This window comes from Necator americanus, chromosome I (genome assembly GCF_031761385.1).
Source record: "Necator americanus strain Aroian chromosome I, whole genome shotgun sequence".
Classification (NCBI taxonomy): domain Eukaryota; kingdom Metazoa; phylum Nematoda; class Chromadorea; order Rhabditida; family Ancylostomatidae; genus Necator; species Necator americanus.
This window is the reverse complement of record NC_087371.1, coordinates 494,880-518,503: the sequence shown is the minus strand read 5'-3', so window position 1 is coordinate 518,503 and position 23,624 is coordinate 494,880. Positions and strand designations below refer to the sequence as shown.

The 23,624-nt window shown below is 39.9% G+C and overlaps 2 protein-coding genes across 5 annotated transcripts; one reads left to right on the top strand and one right to left on the bottom strand.

Moving 5' to 3' along the window:
* On the bottom strand, positions 1 to 23,624 carry RB195_004061 (uncharacterized protein; the record flags this gene model as incomplete). Of its 4 annotated transcripts, XM_064178358.1 has the most annotated exons (22): positions 1 to 62; positions 119 to 179; positions 412 to 500; positions 568 to 671; positions 1,763 to 1,860; positions 2,268 to 2,339; positions 2,408 to 2,514; positions 2,565 to 2,633; positions 6,131 to 6,258; positions 7,478 to 7,711; positions 9,897 to 10,221; positions 16,322 to 16,445; positions 16,719 to 16,884; positions 17,863 to 18,008; positions 18,272 to 18,373; positions 18,444 to 18,530; positions 19,570 to 19,674; positions 19,767 to 19,840; positions 19,972 to 20,074; positions 21,224 to 21,379; positions 21,430 to 21,562; positions 22,173 to 22,252. In XM_064178358.1, the coding sequence occupies 22 exons, from the start codon at positions 22,250 to 22,252 to the stop codon at positions 1 to 3; spliced, it is 2,625 nt and encodes an 874-aa protein (XP_064033023.1). The 4 variants fall into 4 exon arrangements, with proteins under 4 accessions (XP_064033023.1, XP_064033026.1, XP_064033025.1 ...); XM_064178355.1 differs by lacking the exons at positions 1 to 62; positions 119 to 179; positions 412 to 500; ... (5 more) ...; positions 6,131 to 6,258; positions 7,478 to 7,711 and adding exons at positions 9,043 to 9,089; positions 23,486 to 23,530; positions 23,599 to 23,624 and having other exon boundaries at positions 10,003 to 10,221; positions 22,173 to 22,253; XM_064178356.1 differs by lacking the exons at positions 1 to 62; positions 119 to 179; positions 412 to 500; ... (12 more) ...; positions 21,430 to 21,562; positions 22,173 to 22,252 and adding an exon at positions 7,897 to 7,967 and having other exon boundaries at positions 1,759 to 1,860.
* Positions 12,660 to 12,914, top strand: RB195_004062 (uncharacterized protein; the record flags this gene model as incomplete). Its single annotated transcript, XM_064178372.1, has 1 exon — positions 12,660 to 12,914. One exon carries the CDS (start codon positions 12,660 to 12,662, stop codon positions 12,912 to 12,914), a length of 255 nt encoding a protein of 84 aa, XP_064033024.1.

Here is a 23,624-nt window from a genome sequence, read left to right as displayed (position 1 = left end):
TTATCCGGGCGATTTTGAAGAGGCAGATGATGACGAACGACCACTCTTTAAGCGACTGCGTTCTAAACGACAACTGGAACCAGGATTTTGAATCAGTAGACCAGCAATTTAGACTCACTCTTAACTCTAGCTGGATTAATAACTTTGTTCTCGAATATTTCACGATTTCTATCCATTCTCTGAAGTCGCCATTTAAAATTATGAGGTGGATCACAAGAAAAATGTTAAAATCGATGAAATAGGAGCAGATCTTTTGCTATGACCGTCTAAAGCATTGCAAAAAATGTGTGGACACTGTTGTGGGGCAATATGATGTGAATCAATGAGCGCCTGTCTTGAGTGATATTTATCCAGACGAAGATCCGTGTGCAGCAACAGAAATCCAATACTGGAACTCTTTGTATTTCTCACCTTTCTGTAATAAATTAATAGCATAGCCCCAGCAAGCGCTCCAGTGGCAACTGCAACTATCAGGATGATCCTCGATCGCGGTTGATCTGCTGCAACTGAAGAAGTTGGGGATGGCACAGATGAAACTTTTACAGCATCGACTTGTGCCGCTCGTACCATTGTGAAAAATAAGTGTTACCGGTGCAGTTGTGCTTGTTTGATTACGAAAATATATTGAGAGAGGTGCAGCGTGCGGACAGATATCAGTAAGGTTACTTCTGCTGGATATATCAGTTGTACACTCAGTCAGTGGTGGCAGCCTAACCAATTAGCCATATGCTGAAGAAACGTATCAGTGGATGATAGACGTAGCTGCTGAGATAGCTTTGCTGAGATTGATAAATATGATAGCTGTTGTTGACAATACTATCATTTGCAACATATTTATTTCTGAGATGATGTTTGTGACCCGATCTACAATCCGGATACTTCTCAGATCGTTCCGTTCACTTCTCACATATACAAAGATGACAGACAAGCACTAGACTAATCAGATGGACAGGCCAATAATTGTCACTGACAACTATGAGAATCATACATTACTGTTACATCACTACTGTATTAGATATAAAATAAATACAATATCGGCAGGTCATTTAGTGCCGGAGGGACGCTGTAAGTACAAAAAAAAACGATAAGTTAATGCGGACGACATGAGAAAAGGCGTTGTCTCTTATCGATATGCAGACAAAAAAAAAAGAAGATGAAGAAAAACGAAAGCTTGCCGCAATTGTTGGCATGTCTACCTCGTATACAAAAAGAGTATCGGTTTCTTAAAACTGTGGTCGAAACTTAGAAATGTAATTTTGGAAATAAAAGAGCCACCCTATAACACTCTCTAGAGGTTTTCAAAAGTTCAGAATAATTGCAGAAAAAAGGCGCGTTCCTCTATGTATTATTTGTATTCACTATATTCAAGAACCTTTGAAGACTTCCAAAAACATCACTCTTGTATTTTCAGGAAACCGATACAGAACACGTTCATCAGTTCGTAAGCAATTTTTTTTTTACAAGTACAAGTTATATGAACTAATGAAGTGGAACAAATTTGCAGCACACTACAAAAGAGAGCTGTATACAATTTGTTATCAAATACGAATCCATCAATTAAAAAAGATCTCCCTTCTGTAGCATGGCAAATTTGAAAGGGCGTGAGGGAGCCAATAAGTGAAATGATGCTCGTCACACTACAGCGGTCAAGTCAACGATAGAAAGCACAACGTACAGACAATCTCGCAATACGCACAGCATTGGGGAAAGTCTTCGAAGATCTCGCGTTATAAGCTGGGTACGACTGATGATCTTTTACTACCGTGCCAGTACAGCATTCAGTATAGGTCGATGTGCCACTTTCACGACTTCGGCACCAACATTTAACGGCAACCAAATTCTCCGACGGCCATGTTCGCCCTAAAAGACCACACAGTACTAAGCAAAACTTTTAACAGAGTATTATCTCAACTTTTCCAGCCAATCAATTCATACTTTAAGGTTCATGTTTGCAATGTATTGGCGATACGTTTAGCTTGCTGGAACTCAATAGGGTGCTGAAGAAAGTAAAAACTTAAAGTAATAACGTAGAAATCAAACTTCAGTCGAGAGTTTGTAAGTGATTGTAAGCCAATTCCTTCTGATTACCATTTTACCCAAGGGAATGAACTCATTTCCAAAGACATTATCCTTCACTTTGCTGCTCGCTCTCCTCTTCTAGTAAAATTCATCAACTCCATAATTCCAGAATGCAAACATATGAAATATAACAGTCTGAGCTGTTTTATCCCAATCTTCTAAGCAAACCATCAAAAGAAAAACCTTACCTCTTCCCACACACTCAACTCTTCCTCCACTTCCATCAAAAACACGGTGGTACGGTGCTTGCGATCATCATCCTAGAATTAAAATAATGGTGACATGCATATTTTCACATCAATCCCACAGAAAAAGAACGAAAACGCACCTGGAATAGGCCGATCACCTCCACGGCACGTGCCTTCACTCCCGCTTCTTCTTCCAGTTCTCGTCGAGCTGCTTCTTCGGCACATTCGTTTTGCTCAACACCGCCACCTAAATGCATTGTTTACTGTTTATTTGTAGCCGTCGTCCAGTAATCCTACCTGGGATGACCCATTTCCCGCCTTCTTTTCCGCCGCTGACGAGTAAGACCATTGCGTCTTTCCCACGTCCTGGAAAACAGTGCTACCTATGAATCTAGAACACGGAAATGATTCCTAATATCCAAAAACTGTTGCAAAGATAGTTATAGTGACGAGGGAATCCTTAGTGTAAAGTACATATATAAGGATTAACAGTCATGGCTGAAGATAATCTAATTCTTGATTTCATTGACAAATGTGTGTTTTTTTCATTGTAGTCACGTTATTACGTTACAATAGAGATTTCGTTAAGTATAACATCTCCAGAATTGCCACGCAACTTTAATTCAAAGAAAAGCATTTTGCAACTTTCCTCTCAATCATCACCCCAATTTGCAGCAAAGTCCCTGGGAATTAAACCTTATTGTCATTTCAAACTCATGGAAAGAAAGAAGAGCAGTGAGATGCGCAAACCCATTCTGTAATTCATATATCTGCATATATATGGTATTTTAATAGCCTATTTCTTTGCGAAACTTCTTTTTAATTTCAAATGAATTTGACTGGGACTATATAGATGTGAAATGTTCTCCCTACAGCCAGCCAAATCCGTACAAACTGCTCAAGGTACTACTTCGCACTTTCACTAATCCCTCGCTCTCCTCTTCCTTCCCTCCCCATTCTAACGTCATAAACAACCTTCTCCGATATTCTTATCCTCATTAATCTTCCGAAGAAAAAAAAAAGCAGATAACGAACAAAGTCTTTGAAGGTATTCTTTGCTATTCAACCACTACTAATCAATAGGTTTTTGCGCATGACTATCATTCTTTATTCACCAGCACCCTCACAGATTCCGTACTAGTTCACATTATGCAACGTGCACGCTGCGGACGCAGTATGAGAGAAATCGCCGATCGGCCGACCGATTTTATAATGACTTTGATCGCATAACGTGAACTTTGAATACAAGAACACAAATAATCAACTGAAATGCAGGAATTCTACTATAGCGACAGTTTTCATCTGTTGCAAAAATGAAATCTTCGTTTTCGATGGTCAATCATACGGGAGGTGAAAAAAAAGATCTCTTCATTTCCCAGCAAGATGTTGCTTTGTAGTTTACAACTGCAGTCAAGAACAGCTTGACTCCCAAAAGAAGTTAAAATAATAAAAATTGGGTGCACAGTTATGTCAGCAAGCATAGAATTAGCACAATTGAATCTGCGAATTAATTTTCAATGGAACCTTTGGAATGTCATTGTGATGGGAGCGCAGGTTTTTGCAATATGCAGCGATAAGACTGCAAGCTGTGTACTGACGTCATAGGTGGAAGCCCGCTCCGATGCCGAACTCGTTGGCAAATACGTCCACTTATTAGGATCCCATATAAACACTTCCGGAGCAAGTAGAAAAGTCTCTCTTGATATTGGATATAGCAAATCTACAGAACAGGTTCTTAAGAAAGAGATAACGACGGTAACTTTTTCACGAACGGTTTGTGACATGGGTAAAACAGAACAGGAAAAGAGAGCGTAGTTCACTCAAATTTGATCTAGTTGTAGAAACTGTAACAGGCCCTTGCATTATCACATCTCGAATGACTGCTTACGATGGAAGCAGAAAAGTGCTGCATGGACACATCATCATCATAATCCTCTTCCGTTTCGGCAGCCTAAATGACCTCGCCGTCCTTCCTGGCTCTGCGAAACAAGGCGTTCCTACGGCTTCAGGATGTTTTTTCTAATTGCTGTGTTGTGCGCTTAATTTTAAAACAAATGGGCAAACTGCAGACCTCTAGTCCCAAGAGTTTTGACATCGTATCCAAGCCGCCTCTTCTGCATCTCCCAGTAACTTGGCTGCACACTCTGGTTCTGCCTGGACAGAGGTTCCGAACGCAAGGTTATTATAAGTTAATACCGATTTATTTACCTCGAGAGATAAGGGCGGTATTGAGACCTCTAACGTCAAACCAGAAAAAAAGTAGGCAATGCAAAACAAACAAAAACAACAGAAACTACATTACAAAAATTGCTTTGCACATAAAGGCACATAAAGAACTATTCACCATCTCAGTAACCCTTAACACTTTTACAGCTTTCTCCCTTAACTCCAGCCTCTGGAACACTCCCACAACTTCCAGTACGTGCTCCGAGGCAGCTTCAATGCAAAATTGAAGCTCAGCGACCGTTTCTAAGAGCTATCAAGCTCTGAACGCGGCTACTCGAAGCCCGCGAATTGTGTTTCACTTCGATTGTTACACAACTGAGAGCAGGAGCAAAAACATCAACTGGCATTTAAACTCTGACAGTATCAAAAGAAACGCTCAAGATGGCGTTGATTTTAAAAACTGAAACGAAAAACGCATGTGAACGCCAGTGACAAAATCTATCCAGCTCTTATCCATCGCTACATCGAACATCGATAGTTGTATAGCCTTGAGTATATTCAATTCTACTTATCAAAATTGCCAACCAAACGTTCGACCAAAAGAACGATCTACAAATCAATCAAGAATAGCTGAAATATGTGTCTTTTAGGGGATCTTCCAATAACATCAGTTATGCAAATAAGTACTCTTGTAAATGCTAAATTGCACAAAGGCAAGAACTTCTTAAACAAACACAAAAGAAAAAAGATAATAGTTCTTGTTAACTTCCAAGCACAGCGAACAGTTCATGAATTTCCATTCTCCTAGAAGTTCATTAAATGAACGCCTAGTTACAATGAAATGAGGTCGTAAAATCCTGTACGGTTCCCATAAAAAACTCACGCGAATGTATACGTTAGTTATTACGTCAAAAAAAAAAACTGGAGACATAACAAAATGGTCGGAGATGGCAGAAATGGAAGTCGATGTTCTAACTGGTCTAGCTGACGTGATTTTGGTGGAATGACAACTACTTGTGTAATAATCCTACTCCTACGTTAACGCTAGCAAAAGAAATACGAAAGAAGTTCAATATGAACCAAGCCAGCCTACTACTCAGTCAATTAATCCCCGCTAGTCTGTCACGAAGAGAAACCTCCGCCGTCTGATAGCAACCACCGAGTGAAGCTCTCTCAAATCAATACCACTCCTTGCGGAAAATTAGCACTAAACCCATTCTACAAGCTATTCAATTTAAATACTTCTAAAGAAAACAAATGGAATATGTCAGAACTTCGTTGTCTCGTTACAACTTTGACAGGATCTAATTACAATCTTTTTCCTTTGATATCTGTCCAACCTTTAGAAAATTTAGTAATTTGATTCGATTGCATACAAAGATAAGAAATAACAAAGCAGCATACGAATTCCCTGGAAGAATTGCTCTTAAAGACATTGGTAAGAGCGCATCAGCAAATATTTCTACATAAAAACTTGGTAGTCATACTCAATTTTCGTCACTGATGTGATTATAAAACACAGAATGTGGGCAGTCACACGACAGGTCATTGATTAGCTGTTCCACAGTGAGAAACTGCGATAACACGTGGCTCAGAAAAAAAAAACCACATGAACATGCCGTACAAGTAACAATAAAAGAAAACTGTCTTAGAAAAAACTGGCGAGCTATAGTGTTCTAGAAAGTCTATTTACAAACCATTCACGCATACACCTGCAGCACGAATACGATATCCATCCTCATCCCGCAGGCGCTCCCTGGGTCCCTCGCGCGCCTTCCATGGCGCCTGCATAAGACTAGGCACACTCACGAAAGTCAGCCTTTCTCTGGAATAGTCTAACGTTACGAAGAAGGAGAGAAAGAAGGGGAAATCAGCAAGTGCTTCGCTAAGGTGAACGAATGGTTGGGGTCCATACAATTGTGGAATTAAAAAAAATCTAAAAGGGAGCCGAAGAGTTTAGTTTACAAATGAATGGGAAAACGCGCTGGCATCAAAGAAGAAGAAAACACATTTTGTCAAATAAAAACTGAAAGGAATGAAAGCCACAATATTCTTCATTACTTTGTTAGTTGAACAAACAAAGAAAGCTAAAAATGCGCTTCTATTTGTGTAACTGTGGCTATGTACATCCGGTTTTTTTTCTAACAATTCGACATACGATATCTGACAACAACTCTGGGTCGGGTTCCATTCTTGGAATGGACAGTGCATAGACGTGACCAGCCAAGTTGTCTAAGTTATGCACCTTAAGTGCACAAACAGTGCTAGTTCTTTCATTTCCAAGCCTTATTAGAAGGACAATAGACCCGTAAAATAACACATTCCGAGTACACTGCGCTGAGCAACACTAGCGAAAAATAACCAAATTTTTCTCTAATTAACGTAAACATCTGTAGATATAGCTGCAAGCGATATAGGGTAAAGAGTTTGCTATTTTTCTGTTCTCTAAGTCTCTAAAGTAAGTGAGACTGTTTATGGAGTAGTATGCATATCAGCGGCAGAGACGCTTTCTTAGCAATTAGTTTTAACAAAAAGAAAGAAATCAGGATAAATCGCACGTCAAAACTAAGAAACTTGGAAAAGACCCCGAATTGCCAATGTGAGAAGCGAGAAAGGGTGTTTCTAAGGAACGCTTCAACCAATGTGCTGCGCAGATTTAAATGAACTAAATGTTTAATATCGCTAAGAAATATAATTTGGCAGATATGTGGATTTCCAGATGTCTTCAAAGAAGGGAATCAAATGCGTACAGTAGCGAACGCAGGAACAGCAGAAAAGACACGAATTACTCTAAGTTCCACGATAAAACCCGCAATTCAGGTCGAATCCATGAAGTCCATATAAAACGTGCACTGCGGCAGTGCAGTTAGGATGAATGGGAGCAGTGTTTTCGAGTCAATTGGACGTCACAGCCGCTCAGCTGAATGCAAACGCAGTTCTCATGGACTCATTGTTTTCATGCACAATCGATTCGCAAAGAGTATGGTGCGGTATGAGAGACAAGATATGACTTCGAATGTGATACAAATTTGATCTCAATTCACCTTGAAGTAGACAGTAGGGAGCAATTCTTGTGCAGAACCAAGAAAACCGATTTGAGTAGGAGGCGTGGTCCTGGCGCGTCGAGGAAGTGTATCCTTAGGGCGGGACTACTCTCACGACCTGCAGTCTCTCTGGCTGGTCGCTCCGAGCGCCGGCCGCAGGCTGGCAAGACGGCGCCTCGAGGGGAGCAAAGTATACAGGCGGTATTCTTTGCTCCTTTTCTCTCTACCAATCCCCTACAGATAGGATAAGATACTATCCTCAGTAAATGAACGTAAATAACTCTTCAGCACTTAGAGGACTAATGGCTGCAGAAGTCTAACGTAAATATGCAACAAGTAACCAACAGTAACGACAGAATCGTCCACTGATTCAAAGTCAACAATCTCAGCATTGAAACAAATTTTATGTTAAGGAACACAATTCCATTGTCACACAATTTAACAATAACAAAGATTCAACTTTTGGCACACTAAACAATTCAATAATCATATGTTAGATATAAACTCTTCTCGAAAACAAATGTTGAGCGCTTCGCAATGAGACAATTGCAACCCACACAAAACCAGCGGATGGGCACAGGGATATTTCCTATGCATGCCTGCCTATGAAAACTCATGTACGAACGCCTACGAATTCCCACTCTCATTGCTTAGTGGACGTAACGACGGACAAAATGAGGAGCACTGTGAGCGACGGCTATTAGGATTTCAAGAAATATACAATACAAGGTATGCGACTAACATAAAATGAAATGAACTTCGGTAACAAAATCAGAAGAAATATGAACTTATTACTACTATTACTTATTGAGATTATATTTCCATCTTTTAGTCACTGCTAAACATTTGTGTACGTTCGCAGGGCAAATGATATTGAGGACGCAAGGATCGAATTTTTCGTAATACAGATATTATGTAAACATCCGATTGCTCGTTGGGATTATCTTCACAAGTAGGTGCTTTTTGAGTGATCTCGAGCTATTTATACTCTAGATGTAATCTGACTGAGAACTACCTAACTACGAAGTTTTATTATATTTTAATAGCACAGTTTATGACAGGGGCCAAAGTACAGCTTTACCTTGGCAGATGGATAATCAAGACATAGCATGGATCACTGCGATTCAAGATCGCTTTTATGCAAAGCTTACGGGATATGAAAAGGATGGAGCTACATGGGAGCGGGATGCGTCCAAAAAAATATAAGGAAGAAATATTGAGGCAATAAAAACAAAAAACTGTGTAGGACTCAACTTCGCAATGCGCATCACTTCACACAGCTACTGAATACAACGGTAAACCAAACGAAGACTATGCAACCGTCTGGAGGCAGCTACGAACCAGATGGCTACTATCATATTACTTGTTCTCCAAAAACTGGCCATTAGGGCGCAATGGCAAAGTTGCATGAAAACCTAGGAATTTGAAACCAGCAATGAATGTAAATGAAAACATCTTCCCCTGAAAGCAGAGAGAATCGATTCCATAAAAATAAAGCCACTCAGTTCCAACAGATATCATATTTTGAAAACAGAAGCAAATACATATTGATTTTCGCTTCGACATTACGTCATATGGGTGACGAATGGAGTAAAAAGGTCCATGACGTTCCCTTCAAGAACGAAAACATTTATGCCCTGGTTTACAAACGAAAACGGATATCAATAAACTACATAAGATTCCGAGACGAAAAACATTTATAATTGTTGATTTGGAGATCATCTCATGACATGACTGGAATCCAGCTTGAACGTAAATTGATTTATATTGGAGAATTCATTTAAAAATAACAAGCGACCATATCAAAAAAGAGACAGAGCGGTCAACATTTGCTGCTTGTAACTATATTCACGCAACAGATAAAGGAAATTAAGAAGGATAAAGTAGAAGCCTTCCTTTAAAGAGGCTTCCACTTTGTCTCACACATCTGGAAAACATGTACTGCGAAAAGACTATTTTGATGTTCTGCTGCTTCTAGACAAATGTAAAAGAAACAGTTCATGCACGTTTCTGCATGAGCGGATATCAACCGGACTGGATTGTAAAAGAAAATGTCGAAATAACTACAGAATTCACAACATAGAATTATTTACTTTGTTAGATTAACTAACTAAGAAGCTTAGTAAAGCGAAGAATTATCGCTGGCAGCGGCTAAATCGATTGTGGGGAAAGAAGCATGAAGCTTGCAAGAGTTTTCCCTCACGAAGGAACCAAAGTATTGAATTTTAGGTTAGCAAAGCGGGCATTTGTATTAAAGACTTCGAAAGAAACAACTCTATTTCGACGAACTGACTTCTCCTGGTCTGACTAGGCAAAAATTGTCCACAAAGGTCTGCTTCGACACCAGTTCTCGTTTGAAGAAAATTGTCATTAACAAATTTCAATAGAATTGTTTGAATTCTAAATTCCTATGAAGTACCATAAAATCACACCAATCACAATAGGAATGGACAGTAAAATGACAGCAATAGGTGATTTCTCAGCAGGTGTTGGCGAGATGATCACTTCACCAGTGCTGAACGTACCAACTGGTGTGCAGTCGTCCAGATTTTTCGCTGTCCAATCGGTTAATGTAGTCCCATTTTTGTCGCTACTCCTTATTGGACTCTCACATAATTCTGTTCGCATATGGAACTTTGCCACTTCCACAACACGAACTCGAACCCAGCTGCCCATCAAGCCATCGTAGTTAGGTACAAGAAAATGCTCATAGCATTTGTTGTGACCAACTGCATGGATGCCATCTGGAAATATAGAGCCTATCATAAAGAAATAAACTACAAATTACAAACTCTTTTCAGTTATTCATAGTCACGATGTTCTAGTTTTAGTTCGTTTTGGTATTTTTGATATCCGTAGTTGAAGTCATTTTGCTTGAAATTACTACACTACAATATATCAATATTATTACATTATAATTACAAATTAGCTAATTGCCATTAAAAAGTCGTCAAATCGTCCTAAATCTCCAACGCTCACACTGTTTACAAGTTGAGACCGGCATTAGAGCAGCACAAACACAAAGGAATTTTTTTGTTACATGATATGAAGACACAGGTATGATTGCACCTGGGAGGAATACCCAGAAAAAAGAAAAAATCCAGAGCAGAGGAATAAGTACTGGGTACAGTACTTGTTCCTCGTTTCTGGGTTTATTTTTTCCGAAATTATTCTAAGCGTTTCTGCGGAGCACAGTCGTTCAGCACACGTTTGCAGCAAACGCTAAAACCGTTGTTTTTGTTGTTTTTTTTACCTCAGTTCGCAGCAACAGTATTGGCAGTAGGCCAACTCATAATTGCAACTTTAACGTTCGCCCATAATCGGCAGTGCTTCGCACTCACTTTAAATCCTCTGTGGAGCTCTTTCACCTAAATCCTGAGAATTGGCAGGGAAAGTCTTAACACTGGCCGGGACCATTGGTGTTTTTTCGTTCCAAAAAACCAGCAATTTCCTCAGAGATATTCTACACTCTGCCATAAATAGGATCGAAATGAATAGAAGAAAACTGGATTGATTTGACAGAAAATCCACATCCACCACTGCTCGAAAAGGAGAATCCGAACAAGGTGGGTTTTTTGTAACCAGACCCCATACAAAACGTTTTCGCCACTTCGAGCTTTCGCGGCTAAGAATATTTATTTACATTTAGCCTCAATAGTATTAGAAAGAGGCTATCTCAGTGCTTCCTTCAAACTGAATGAATTCGAATCTAAAACTGAGAAAAATGGAAATATTCAACTTTTCTTTTCAGAAAAGTCCAAATTGAGGATGTTTCAACATGTTCTATATGAACTTTCTTCCTGGTCACCCTAACAATATCCAATTTCTAGTTCCAGCGCCATGTTTTTGCCTTTCATTTGGTCATGTGAACAAATAACTGCACTAGTCACGAGGTCTCACACATAAGAACCAATTCTAGTGCGATTCCAATGCACACCAGAGGATTGGTTTTTTTTAATGCAAGCAATGAATTCCTCGCGACTGGTTTCTTCCACACAAATATGTACGGGGATAGGTCTCAATTTTCGGTGGAGGAAGTGGAACTCACCACTAGTATTTTCGTCGATAGGTGCAAAAACCTGGGATGAAATAAAATTGAGGTACAGAAATAATCCATTCTCGTACGAATACGTGAAGAATCTTCAAAGCACAGGGCCTTACGTATCTGATGATCTATTCAGAAGAATATCGTCTTTATCACCACCAAAAAAATGATTTCCGAAGATAAATAAAACTGTGAAACGAGATATTATTCAAAGAAAAGTAGACAGCTTACTTCCATGATTGTGAATTTAGATGAAATTTTAAACGCTGACTGAGAAAGAGCCGTCAGGCAATGGAACTCAATTCTAAACTAAAACATAATATTTCGCAGAACAAGATTTTGTTGTTTTGGATGACTCAGACTTTGAAATTCCGTTCACTATTAGGATGCAAGACAACAAAAGAGCAACCCTTCCCCTCAGGAATAACAAGAACGCAGCTAGCAAATTTACCTCATTCTTAGTCTTACGAAAAGTTTTGAAGACCCAAGAGATTTTTTCTGTGAAGTTACAATGGAAGCAAGAAAAGAGCATGAAATTCGTAAGTTTAATAAGTAAAACGACGAAACAAAGGATGCGAGGCATACTAATATTGTATGCAGGGAGCAGGCATATGGGTGTGACGGATCGGGGAGACTTGAGAACTATGAAGTATAAAAATAGATGAAAATTATTCTAAAAAATAGAGTGAAGTATATTTTACGATTTCTTAAAATTTCGCATTTCTCAATAACAAGGAATAACGTACAGAATACGTACTGCTTATGGAATGATCCATTACCACAACGACTACCAGGTTAAGAAAATGCAAATGGTTTTTAAGCATGCTAAATAAAATTAGCTCCACCCAAAATGGTAAACCACACCTTAACCGTACACCTTAACTAATAATATTACACAAATTATATCTCAAGCAAATATTCAACATATTGGTATCGCTTATACAAGTCTAACTGTTACTTGCTCGTGCTGGCCTTGCTGTTACTAAACGCAATCAGGCGATCGAGTGTACGCATCAGGAACGTACGACCTATATGACATGCACGGTTATATGGCAAAAGTTCCCCATACATTGCAAAAAGCAGCTATCGTCCAGCGCACCGCCAGAGTCCATACTCCAATAGGTCAGTAGAGAGAGCATGGAATCATTGTCTGCAAACATCCATTTCGTCACACTTAACCGCCGAACACTGTCCAGTGAACTCGACCTGTCTAGGCTTCTACCATATCTCTGTGTGCTGTTTGTAGCGCTGCAGGAAACGCGCATCCTACGAAGACTTGTCATCAGCATCGAAAACAACACCACATACTGCGATCATGCTGATGAGAAGAAAGTGGTAAGGCTGCACGATATATGTGAGGAACGACTACAACGACTTGATGAAGGAAATTAGCTCAACGTCGATAAGAAGCGCCTTTGTACGACTTTGGGTTCGCGGAGGACACAAACTCTGGATTGTGAGTGCTCATGTACCTATGAAGACTGCTGAAGACTATCACAGAGACGCTTGTTATTAAGAACTCAACACGTTGAAATCCAAGATACACAGACAGCAGACGGTTATGGGGCAAAAATGGGTCTCGAACAAAAGTAGTAGTTATCTTTCTTGGACTTTTGAACTTTGAAGTCGGTTTCGACTCTTCTCTTCGAGGTTGCCTTCCTAACGCGCTTCACGCCGATTTAGTACCAGAAAAAATCTTTCGTCCTTCATGAAATGAATCAACGAACAGCTGCTGCAGTTCGAACACCAGCCGGATGTACAACACCACTTGAAGTGTTAACTGGAGTAACAAAAAAGGAACTACCAGGACCTTTTCTGTCCAATTTCGCCATCGATGGCATCATGCGAAGAACAGTCGATCACGTCGAACTGCCGACATCGTTTTAGCCCCATCAGACCCTCAGAGCGACCTCGAATACGACGTATCTAAGCTGGCTAGCTGCAGAATAGACACTGCGTCTACGCCATACTAAGAGCAAGTCGATGTGGGTTCCTTCGAGACCTAGAACGGGAATCGGGGTGACGGACAACCGATCGAACTAGTCTGTTACCTGGGCTGTATGCTGAAGAACAACAGCAGCTATGAGAAAGATATTTAGCAAAGATGGGATGAGCCCACTTCTGCACTTAACTCTTTAACTAAATGCTTGTGGTCGAGCCCTCCACCAATGAAGTCAAAGTCTACCCACCCAAAATTCTCCTCATCATAATGTACGGGTCGGAAACTTGGGCAGCAATGTATGGTGATGGGGAGACTTGATTGCTAGGAAAGGAAGCTCCTCTGATGGCTACTTGGCTACTTGGCCTAGAGTATTCCATATTGAAGATCTTTACGAGGGCAATCGACGTGGTTTATCGGCGGATGGCGCACGTGAAAGGCACTAATATCTTGTACTGCAATCGAAAGTAGCTGCAGAAAATAATCTTCTTTTCTTTGGTCATATACCGAGGAGCCCAGCAGATCGCCTTGTCCAACGAGTTCTGAGGAGTTCGTTGGGTTCATGCTGGAAAAGGCCACCTGACCGCAAACGGAAGTTGTGGACTTAGATGGTGAAAGAGGGCACTATACTCGGCGTGGATAGGCAGTTCAGGTGAGACCTAATGTTTCACAGGATACTGAATAACCACGAATGAATTGATTCTGTGCGAGCCCCGCAGAATATCGAGAAGGTTGGGCCGAGTTAAGTTAAAGGACGATATCTCGGCGAAGATGTGGGTAATCGCGTCAGGCGATGACATCAGCCCGCCAATTAAGTCAAGTAAGTAAGCCACACATGACACAAGTAACTATGTAATGTCACTATGACTCGAAGAACGGCTACGAAGCACAATAAAACAAGTTATTTCTGCTCAGCGGAGAGTATTCCACATTGAAGATCTTTGCGCGGGAAATCGATGTGGTTTATCGGCGGATGACACGTGAAAGGTACTAACACTTACTCACTTAACACTTGTTAGACAAAAATATCCAAGTTCGGAACCGGTGCTGAACGAGAATTTGAAAACCAGAAAAACGGAACGAATGTCAGAGACGTTTAAAAATGGAAAGGAAATAGGATCATAGAACTTTGCAGTTAACTATGAGGTTCTCTCACTAACGTTGCCAAAAATGTCAAGTTCCTCTGACTCTGATTTCCAACAGAGTTTGCGGCGGTGCGAGCTCCGCTTGCTGGCGCCTCTATGAATTTGGTGACTATCGGCTTTTGGACCGGCAGCTAAACAGCGGGCCTAATCTAAACCTACTTAAATAGCTGCGCGGGCGGTCGCGCGGCAGCCGCCCTAGTAGGTTTGGAGCGTGCTGGGTCGTGGCCAATTCTACTGCGTTTCCGGCTCTTTAACTGACTTGGAGCTCCACTCATTTTCGCTTGGCATGTGTACGAACTCCTTTGCTTTGAATTAAAAGAATTCAGGACTTGAAAAGTGAATAGGGGAGTATGACCAATTCTGTTGTTTACTGTTACCTAGCACAGCTTAACTAAGTGGTTGTTTCTAGTACTTCTTCCACTGTGAGCAAAGATAGCATATCGATAGGTACTAACGTTCATCTAATAGTTTGCACACTGCATTGTAGGCTACTGAAATGTGTGTAAAGCTGACAGTATTGGTTAGAACATGACGTTATGACATGTGCTGACACTGAGTTTGGCAAGGACTTAGGTAACTTTACGTCCTTAACTTTTAGCATATCCCTTTGCTACATCTAAAAGTTGTTTGCTTGCAGCTACCCCTTCAATCTCGCTCTTAGAAGTACTTTTTTTTCTTGAGTTTCTTTTTCGTCTATCTTTTCAAAAATATGTGGACTTGAATTGTGCAGCCGTCTGGAAGATGCTTGCTGGATTGCTATCTATGATATTCTTTTATGGACAAACATGTCTCCTACGGTCTTTAATGATTCGAGGGTGAACCATCTAAAACAAGTTGAATGGAAAAGATGGTGGACGTTAACACATATATAAAACAAAAATTACTTAAAGCGGTAATCAGATAGTATCTAAAAAACATAAATGTATTGGTATTATGATTTCAACTTCAATTCAACTACTTGATGCCAACCAGGCACCAGTCAGGTCGTGCGCTCTGTGAAGGTTCACAAAAATTAATCATGAGAATTTAGATATATGAAAATAGGCAGCAGAGATTCTCGAGCTTTTCCCCGGTTCTTTGCAATGATGTCCTTTTTTCAACGTTTTCCGTGAGCAAACATAGCATAACATGAGCAAGTATTGGTAATTTCTGTGCTCTTGTGCTCGCATACTAGCTTTAAAAGCATTCTTTTGTTTCATACTACCACCATTTTTAAATGTAGAGATCTGTTCTGTTGTCGAACTTGTAAGTGGTAGAAGGAAGATTCCTTCCGTTGCTTTGATAGAAGTTAGAAGCCTTCTATCTTCGAGGCCAGCTCCCGACGAATTCTCGCAATCACAGGCTCTCACACATGTGATTGAGCCGTAGATACATAAGAGGTAGCAGCGAGCCAGCCTGCCGTTACGCGACCGCCCGCGCAGCCATTTAAGTAGATTTAGTTGGGCCCTAAACAGCGTGGAGTAGTCAGCTCTTGGCGGGAACTAAATAAGAAGGATGAAGAAAGAGATAAGAACGGAGAAATAAATTTGAGCTACATATGATTCCAAAGAAAATGCCCAAGATGCTAAATAGTTATGAAATGCTGATAGTAATTGCAATAATATTCAAAAATAATACCACAACGAATCTACGTCAGTTTCAACGCACTTTAATAACCGGTACTAAATTTCAAGTTAGAAGCATTTTATAAATGTCCGTTAGTAGATAAAACTCACCCGACGCCATTTCGCACACCAAAACGTGGTGCTCTTCTCCCACTCTATCTGGTGTATACCGACTGTACTCTCGAAAGAGAGCAGACATTGCCGCCGTACGACGTCTGGACTCTATTGTATCGATCTGGAGGAAATCTAATTTGCTGGTCATTCTGTAGAATTACAACTATGAAAACTACAACAAAAACTGTTGTCCCAGAGATCACAGAATTTCATACAAGGCATATGTTGTGCTCAAAGGTAACAAAAAGTTGTTTTTCCTCCTAAGATCTTAGCAAAGATCTTCTCGGTTTTCACTACCTGGCAAATCAATATTCATGTTGAAAGGTATTTTTTCTGCACTAATTAACCTCAACTGTTTCACATGAAAAACGTCGTTTCAGGAGCTGTTCATCACCTTTTTCATCCTTGCTGCTGGCGTACCAGAGCGAGGATAGAATTGATTTATGAAAAGTGACGGGAATTTGTAGTCACGGACGAGCTGCATGCTCTCCTCGAAGTCTTCTTCAGTCTCTGTTGGAAATGCACAAATCATATCGGTGGCAACGTAAATGTTCGGCACACTGAAATAATCAAATATTTTTAATGGAATTGATATGGATGATTGCCATTGCACTAAAGGAATATTAAATGAACTTCGGTGGGTAATTTTTGTTGTGGGTAGAATAAAGTAGAAAGTTGTAAAATAAGATTAACAGGTAAATAAGAGTAAATGTGCATAAATTCTAATCAAATAATGGAGTGCTCAGAGAACAACAAAAAAAAATGATAGAATGACATCCTTTACCATGAGGAAAGTGTACGAACTACTCTACACTGCTTAAGTGCATCAAGACACATATGTGTAGATATAAACATCACATTAGTTGCAGTTCATATATTGTTATTGCAACAATGCAACATTTCGCATTGTTTCAATGACAGTGTGTGAACTATAACACTGGATAGAAGTACATAGAAGTTCAAGCCAGAGATTTCAATACAGATGTCTCGTATAAAAACTCAGAATTCCACAGCACTAACTACTCATCTCAGAGAACTTCACGACGTGGAGTCTTTTTTTCATTTTCACAATTCTTTATCAGTTCGTGTTCAAAATATATGAAAACCTACTGGGATGTAACATGTCTATATCATGGGATGAGGTTGTCGGCAAGATTAATGCAACGTTTTCCGACTTTGACCAAAGGCAACAATGTGTGATTGTACCGAAACAACCTCTACGACACTGACAGTTTTTATGGCCTTTCAATTTTTAAGTTCTTCATGAACCCCGGAGAATTCCTCGCTGAGAAAACAAGTAAATAATATTCTGAAGTAATGGCAGCAAGGGAAGGCTATTTCATTTTGACAAATTTTTACAAAAGAGTCCACAGGGAAGACGATTCGAACGCTGCAGCATCGATTCATGCTTCGAGTCTTTATGTTTCTAGGGCTTGTTATAGTACTTTCTAAAGAAATAAAGTAAATTCAGATATACTTGGGAAAATCTTGCTTGTGAGACCGAAAATTTTTTGCCCCCCTCCCCTTTAGCTACTTACTTTTCTAGCATGAAATCCATAATTCTTCTAAAATGATCGCTGTTGTATTCTCGTTTCATGTCGCGAAGCACTGCATCACTGCCTGATTGTACAGGAATGTGAAGAAAGGAGTAAACCCGTGGATGATTCAAAATCGTCGAGATTTCCTGAAACTTATAGCGGCCTAAGACGACAAATATTACGTTCTATATCCAAAAAGTCCATGCCACATAATCATAATGCAGTTCATCGGCATGGATTCACGAGAATTAGAAAGCAAATAGCAAATGGTTTTCGTACACCCTTAGCTGGGGAAGCTGCAAAAACCCAAGCATGCCTCTATTTATATGAAGTCTAAAGGTTGTTTTTCAAGAGCAGAAGAAAGAAAAAAATTCAAGAGAAAAAGTGAATCAATCTTGTACGGGATTACCTCCAAATAGTCAAGAATGTAAGGTGGATTAGTCATTCCTAGTCGCATCATACACCCGTCTGGAATCACTTTAACAATCTCGTTAAGGAGATCGGGAAGAACCTAGAAGTGGAGAAAAAACGAAGTATACAATGTACATTATAACATAATACGAAGTAAAATCACAACCTACCAAACCAATGTCTCTACCCCAAGCCCCGAGATCTTCGGAAGTGAGCCATAATTCTTTCACACCGTCACGTTCAAATGCAGTGCGAGCCTGGGACACACTAATACCAAGAAAGCATTGACTATTCCCCTCACTCACTTTTCTCGACTCATTTTTGGGAAATAGAAGAATAAGTTTAAGAAAGCAACGTATTAACAAAACGAGCCACTTCGTTCTTTTTCTCTTCCCTTACACAGCTTTTCTCTAACTTATCTCTTTATTTTTCAAAAATGAGTCGAGAAAAAATGAATGGGAGTTGTAGTCAGTCAGATTAAAAGGTCCGAACTATTGTCTTGGTACACGAACTGCAAGAAAATTAGCTTATTGAAGCTGTTCAAGAAATCACAAAATAAAGGAAGTTTCTCATCCCTCAAGCGTCGATAAATTGGCACCAGTCCTCTTTAGGAGGATACAAACAGTGACTAGGACGGATTGACAATTGCCGTACGATTTGTCTGTTATGAAATAACAAATAATAATCTTAGATGATTTCCAAAAAAAAGTCTAGATATGAAAGTGAAGAAAGAAGTAGAAGAAAAAGCGAAGAAAAAATGAGCAAAAAGGATAAAGGATAAAGCCTCTGGCGTATCAATCCACTTGGGATGTGTCAGCGCGTTTGATTGCAATTCGTAAACGTTAAGGTTTTAGAACACGTGGCAGCCTATGCGATGACTTGTGAGGGACAGCCGATGACTCAAGTCAGTGTTCTTATCCTCCCAGATAAATCTAGTACCAATTGACCCCGAAGGGGTGAAAGGCTTAGTTGATACTAAGACAATTCCGAATCATTGACTGTGCGGCCACAGCGGACCTCTTAGCCAACCGACTGCGTTACAGCCAGCTCTAAAAATGAATATGGAACATGCAAAAAGGAGAACCACTACACCAAAATAAACTTGGAAGAACTCAAAGCCACATTTTACTCAATTACTTATTAATCTAAAGTAGATAAATGTAAGAAAAGTTGACATTTGAGCACGTCGATGACCGTGAATATTACGGTTTAGTCGGAAAAAACTCAGAAGCTGTTCTGATGATACTGGAATTCTAGAATAATCCAAACATCTCGAAATATTCTTCAAGCACTAACCTGCTCCACCAGTTCTTCTATTGGGTAACTTTTCAGATCTCCTCTTGCCAATTTTGTCTTGCAATAAGTGCAATGATTAAGGCAACCGGTATTTATCGCAAGCACCTAAATAAGCATCGTTTGCAGATAACCTGTAATTACTTCTCACTGATTGCTTCCACTGCTTTACTGGTTACTATTCACGTGGGATAACGAACCTCAACCAACTCATTTTTCCGTATTTTTGGTAGCGAAAGCCCGGCGTCTGGTCGTTTTCGACTGAGTAGCCTCACTACAAAACAATGAAAGATAATAGTATGCATCTTTGGTTAAATGTTCTACACCTTGTTGACTGTTAAATGTTCTACAGCTCGTTGTTGACGAGTCTTACAACATATAACAACTCCTCAATACTTTACATACCAGTATTTCCTTTCAGCGTTTCTTCTACAACTTCTACTATTCGATCAATTTGCTTCACTCCAACGATAGATACGTTCTTGAGCCATGGTTCGTCCGGAGCTGCCTGTAAAATAGAAGCTCGATGCATATGGTATGCCATATGAGACAGCAAAAGGGTCAAGCATGCGGTGGGATTTTCCGATCGAAGGGTCGTAAGGAAGAGTGCGGTAGGCAGAGTGGATGAAGGATAACATGATAACCAGAACAAAATATTACGTAGTACTACATAAATACATACATTATAAAATATCGCAATAAATAATACCAAATCATTACATTAATTGCCAAATATTATATTCAGTTTTAGGCACAGAACAATATGGAAGCCCCAACTTTTTTTTAATGCACAAAGAGTTTACAATGTAAAAATGGGACCACGCATGTTCGACCCCACTGAGTCAATATTTTGCGTTTGAGTCAGAAATTTGAAGCTTTTTCTAAAAGATGAAGAATTCAATTATACACAGTTTCCGGGTTTTAGACGGGACAAAGATGGGAAAATTCCTATCTTTGTCTCATCTAAATTCCAAAAAGACTAGGAGGTGGGAGAAGAGAAGGATATGACTGTTCTGTAGGACAAACCTTCTTCTGTGGAAAACTAAACTGAAATACTTCTTTCGGCTGTCCTATCTGGAAGTTATTTGCAAATCTTCCAGACCTTATAATGTGCACAGAATCTGTTTTTTTTTTTTTTGGTAATTAAATTCCATTAAGTCCACTTTTAAACTGCTGAAAACCATGTATAATTGAAGTCTGCATCTTTTAGATGTAGTTTCAAATTTCTACTTTTTTGTGTGAAAATTTTACCCAGCGGACTGTCGAACCTGCCCATTGTCATATTGAAGGAAAATTTTCCAGATTTTTTTCGTCCTTCCCTAATTCGGTCAATACACCTTACTCTTCAAACTGAAAGTTCTCCTTTCTTATTATCTTGTTATTACACTTCCTATTCCAATATTGAAAATTTGCGGAATATAAAAAAAACGGTCAAAAATGGCCTCACAAAATCAAAAGTAATCTAATGGCAAATCTATAGTGAGGGTTTCTCCACCTGTCTCTGCAGAATCATTACACACGTTATTCTCACAATCGAAGTTGTTTGTTCAAAAAGGAAGGGAACCCCTGGGAAACCCATGGAATAATACAGTGAAATGCTGTAAAATGCAACGAGGTAGAGCAGCGTCAAAAATTCAAAATTTAAAGTTACGCGAACCTGTGAAACGCATCCTGCCATGACGACATATTTCCCCAGCCTCCTTCCTTCTTCAAGCAAATTGCTTGCTTGTGTTTCCGACGGAGTCTTCACAGTGCAACTGTTCAGTACCCAGATTTTTGCATTCGAAGACTTCTTCGCGATGGGGTAACCTGCCTGAATGTGTATATTAGGGCATCATGTCTTTCTTGAAACCACCAACTTACCTTTGCAAGTAGTCCCGCCATATACTCGCTGTCACTACCATTATGGGAACATCCCCAAGTTTTAACCCATACGGGCGTTATTCCAGGCACAAAGGAATCCATTCTTCCCAATTCTGCAGGTTCTCCTTTAGACCTTGAAATAAAACAGGGCAGATTGTTTATTCAGTGATCTTGTGAAGTGATGGCAGATATACGCCACATTGATGGTTATAGCGTATTCGTTTAAACTTTGGAAGGGCATAACATGATCTCGTAGAACGTTGTAAAAGCCGTTCAAAATCGTACATGAAAGGACTGCTTTCCCATCCGTTGTCAAATAAAGCTGGTGCACTCAGTGGCGCCCTTATTTCTGAGCGCTCTTACTTTGTTCTCTTAGTAACTTTAGCTTACATGTCATAGATCATCTAAGACTAATGTTTAAGTCTTAGGGCGCCGATTTATTTAGCTATTTACTTCCAGAAATAAGAGCGCCACTGAGTGTCCCCACAAACTACATTTTATCCTGAAGCTTCCATCAAACATGGACACAATATAATCACAACTACGAGACATTATAAATTGTTAGAATGTAGGTTCAAATATCAACCAATCATGATGTCAGAGGAGAAAGTGGTCCCAAAAACATCTCAGAAAAATATACATTTCAGAGAACTGTGTAAAAAAAACACAAATTTACCAAGTCAATGTCATATTGAGTTACCAAAGAAAAGATACATAATGTTCATGAGGAACAAGGAACTAACCTAATTTTTATTGACAATTCACCGAGTTCTCGAGCGCCGTTTGTATTCCTCACATCGAAACCATCTTCTATATCAGCCATCCTGCATAGGCAATGCTTTTTTTAATGAAAATACTGAACACAAACACAGAAATACGAAGCCATCCATGTTTCTCAACATTTTTGGGTTTTACCTTACATATTACATGCACATGTTATTACCACATATTATCCCAACGACATAATGAAAATAAGTACACTCGCATTTTCCAAATCTGCTGCTGCTGCTTCCCCCAAACACATTCAAATCACATTTCAGCACTTCCAATGAACTTCTGTTAATTTCTTGCAACCAGTAGAAAAATCTTGTCTCTATCGAAGAAATTTTACAGTACACACTCACGCCCGAATTCGGAGAATTTTGCGAGATTGTTATGTCTTCCGACCGCAAACAACTCGCAATTCGACGGTGCTGCCGTCAAATCAGAATAAGTTCAGAATCTTCCCTATCTTTCATCACATATCATGCCTCGACGCTGCAGAAGAGTGAAAAAACGTGTTCTATTTGCCCTCACAAAGTGGGAAATTTCCATCACACGCTGCTTTTTGAAAAGGTTACCAATGGATAAACAAAAGACTGTATCGTTCTAGTGCGATCGATATCTTCACTTTGTGGGCGCAAAGCCATTTCCATAGTTCTCTTCCAGACCAGCTCCGCGCGAAAAGTCACAGAGAAGGAGCCGACTTGTGTTCGATTTACCAGTCACGAACCGTGTAGTAGGGTCAAAACGACATGAAGCACGTACGCAATTGCGTACGCGACTTCTATCGAGGCGCTTCGGTGGAGCGTGGTGAAACCCATGCTGGCAGTTGCAGTTTGGAACGGTTCTCGTTTCCAACTGTTGCCTTCACCCCACCGTTTTGACCGCGTGCGAAAATGCACCGTAACTACACTCGTGCTTCATGTCGTTCTGGCACGACTATAACTGGCATTCGCCTTCTGGCGTGCTTGCTACAGAACACGGGATTCTTCACCTTCCATCGAACGCAACAAGAAGTGTGCAGGAACCCCTTCTGCTTGTTGCCGCGGGACTCAAAGTTGCCGTCCAACATTCCCGCTTTCTTTCTTTCGCTTTAATCACATCCTGTGGCGTTATGAAATGAAAACGGCTATAAAATATGTAAAATTCCTACAACTATGATGGCTGCACAAATCTTTTTGTTGGACGTGTTTTCGCATTGCATCATATTGCTCTTGATGTTCCATATTCCTTCAAAAGTGAGAAGATTGAGCGTTCTCAACGTGACAGTTTCAAACCATGCGCCAGCACCTACCTAGTTGTGGGGCGTCGAATCTCGGAAATTTCAAGCATACGCCGCCTTTAAATTACGAATTTAGTTATTCAGCGTAAGTTTCGCAATCGTAGAATCGCAATCGCAATTTGTACCTCAGCACAAACTCTTCACCTTCCAT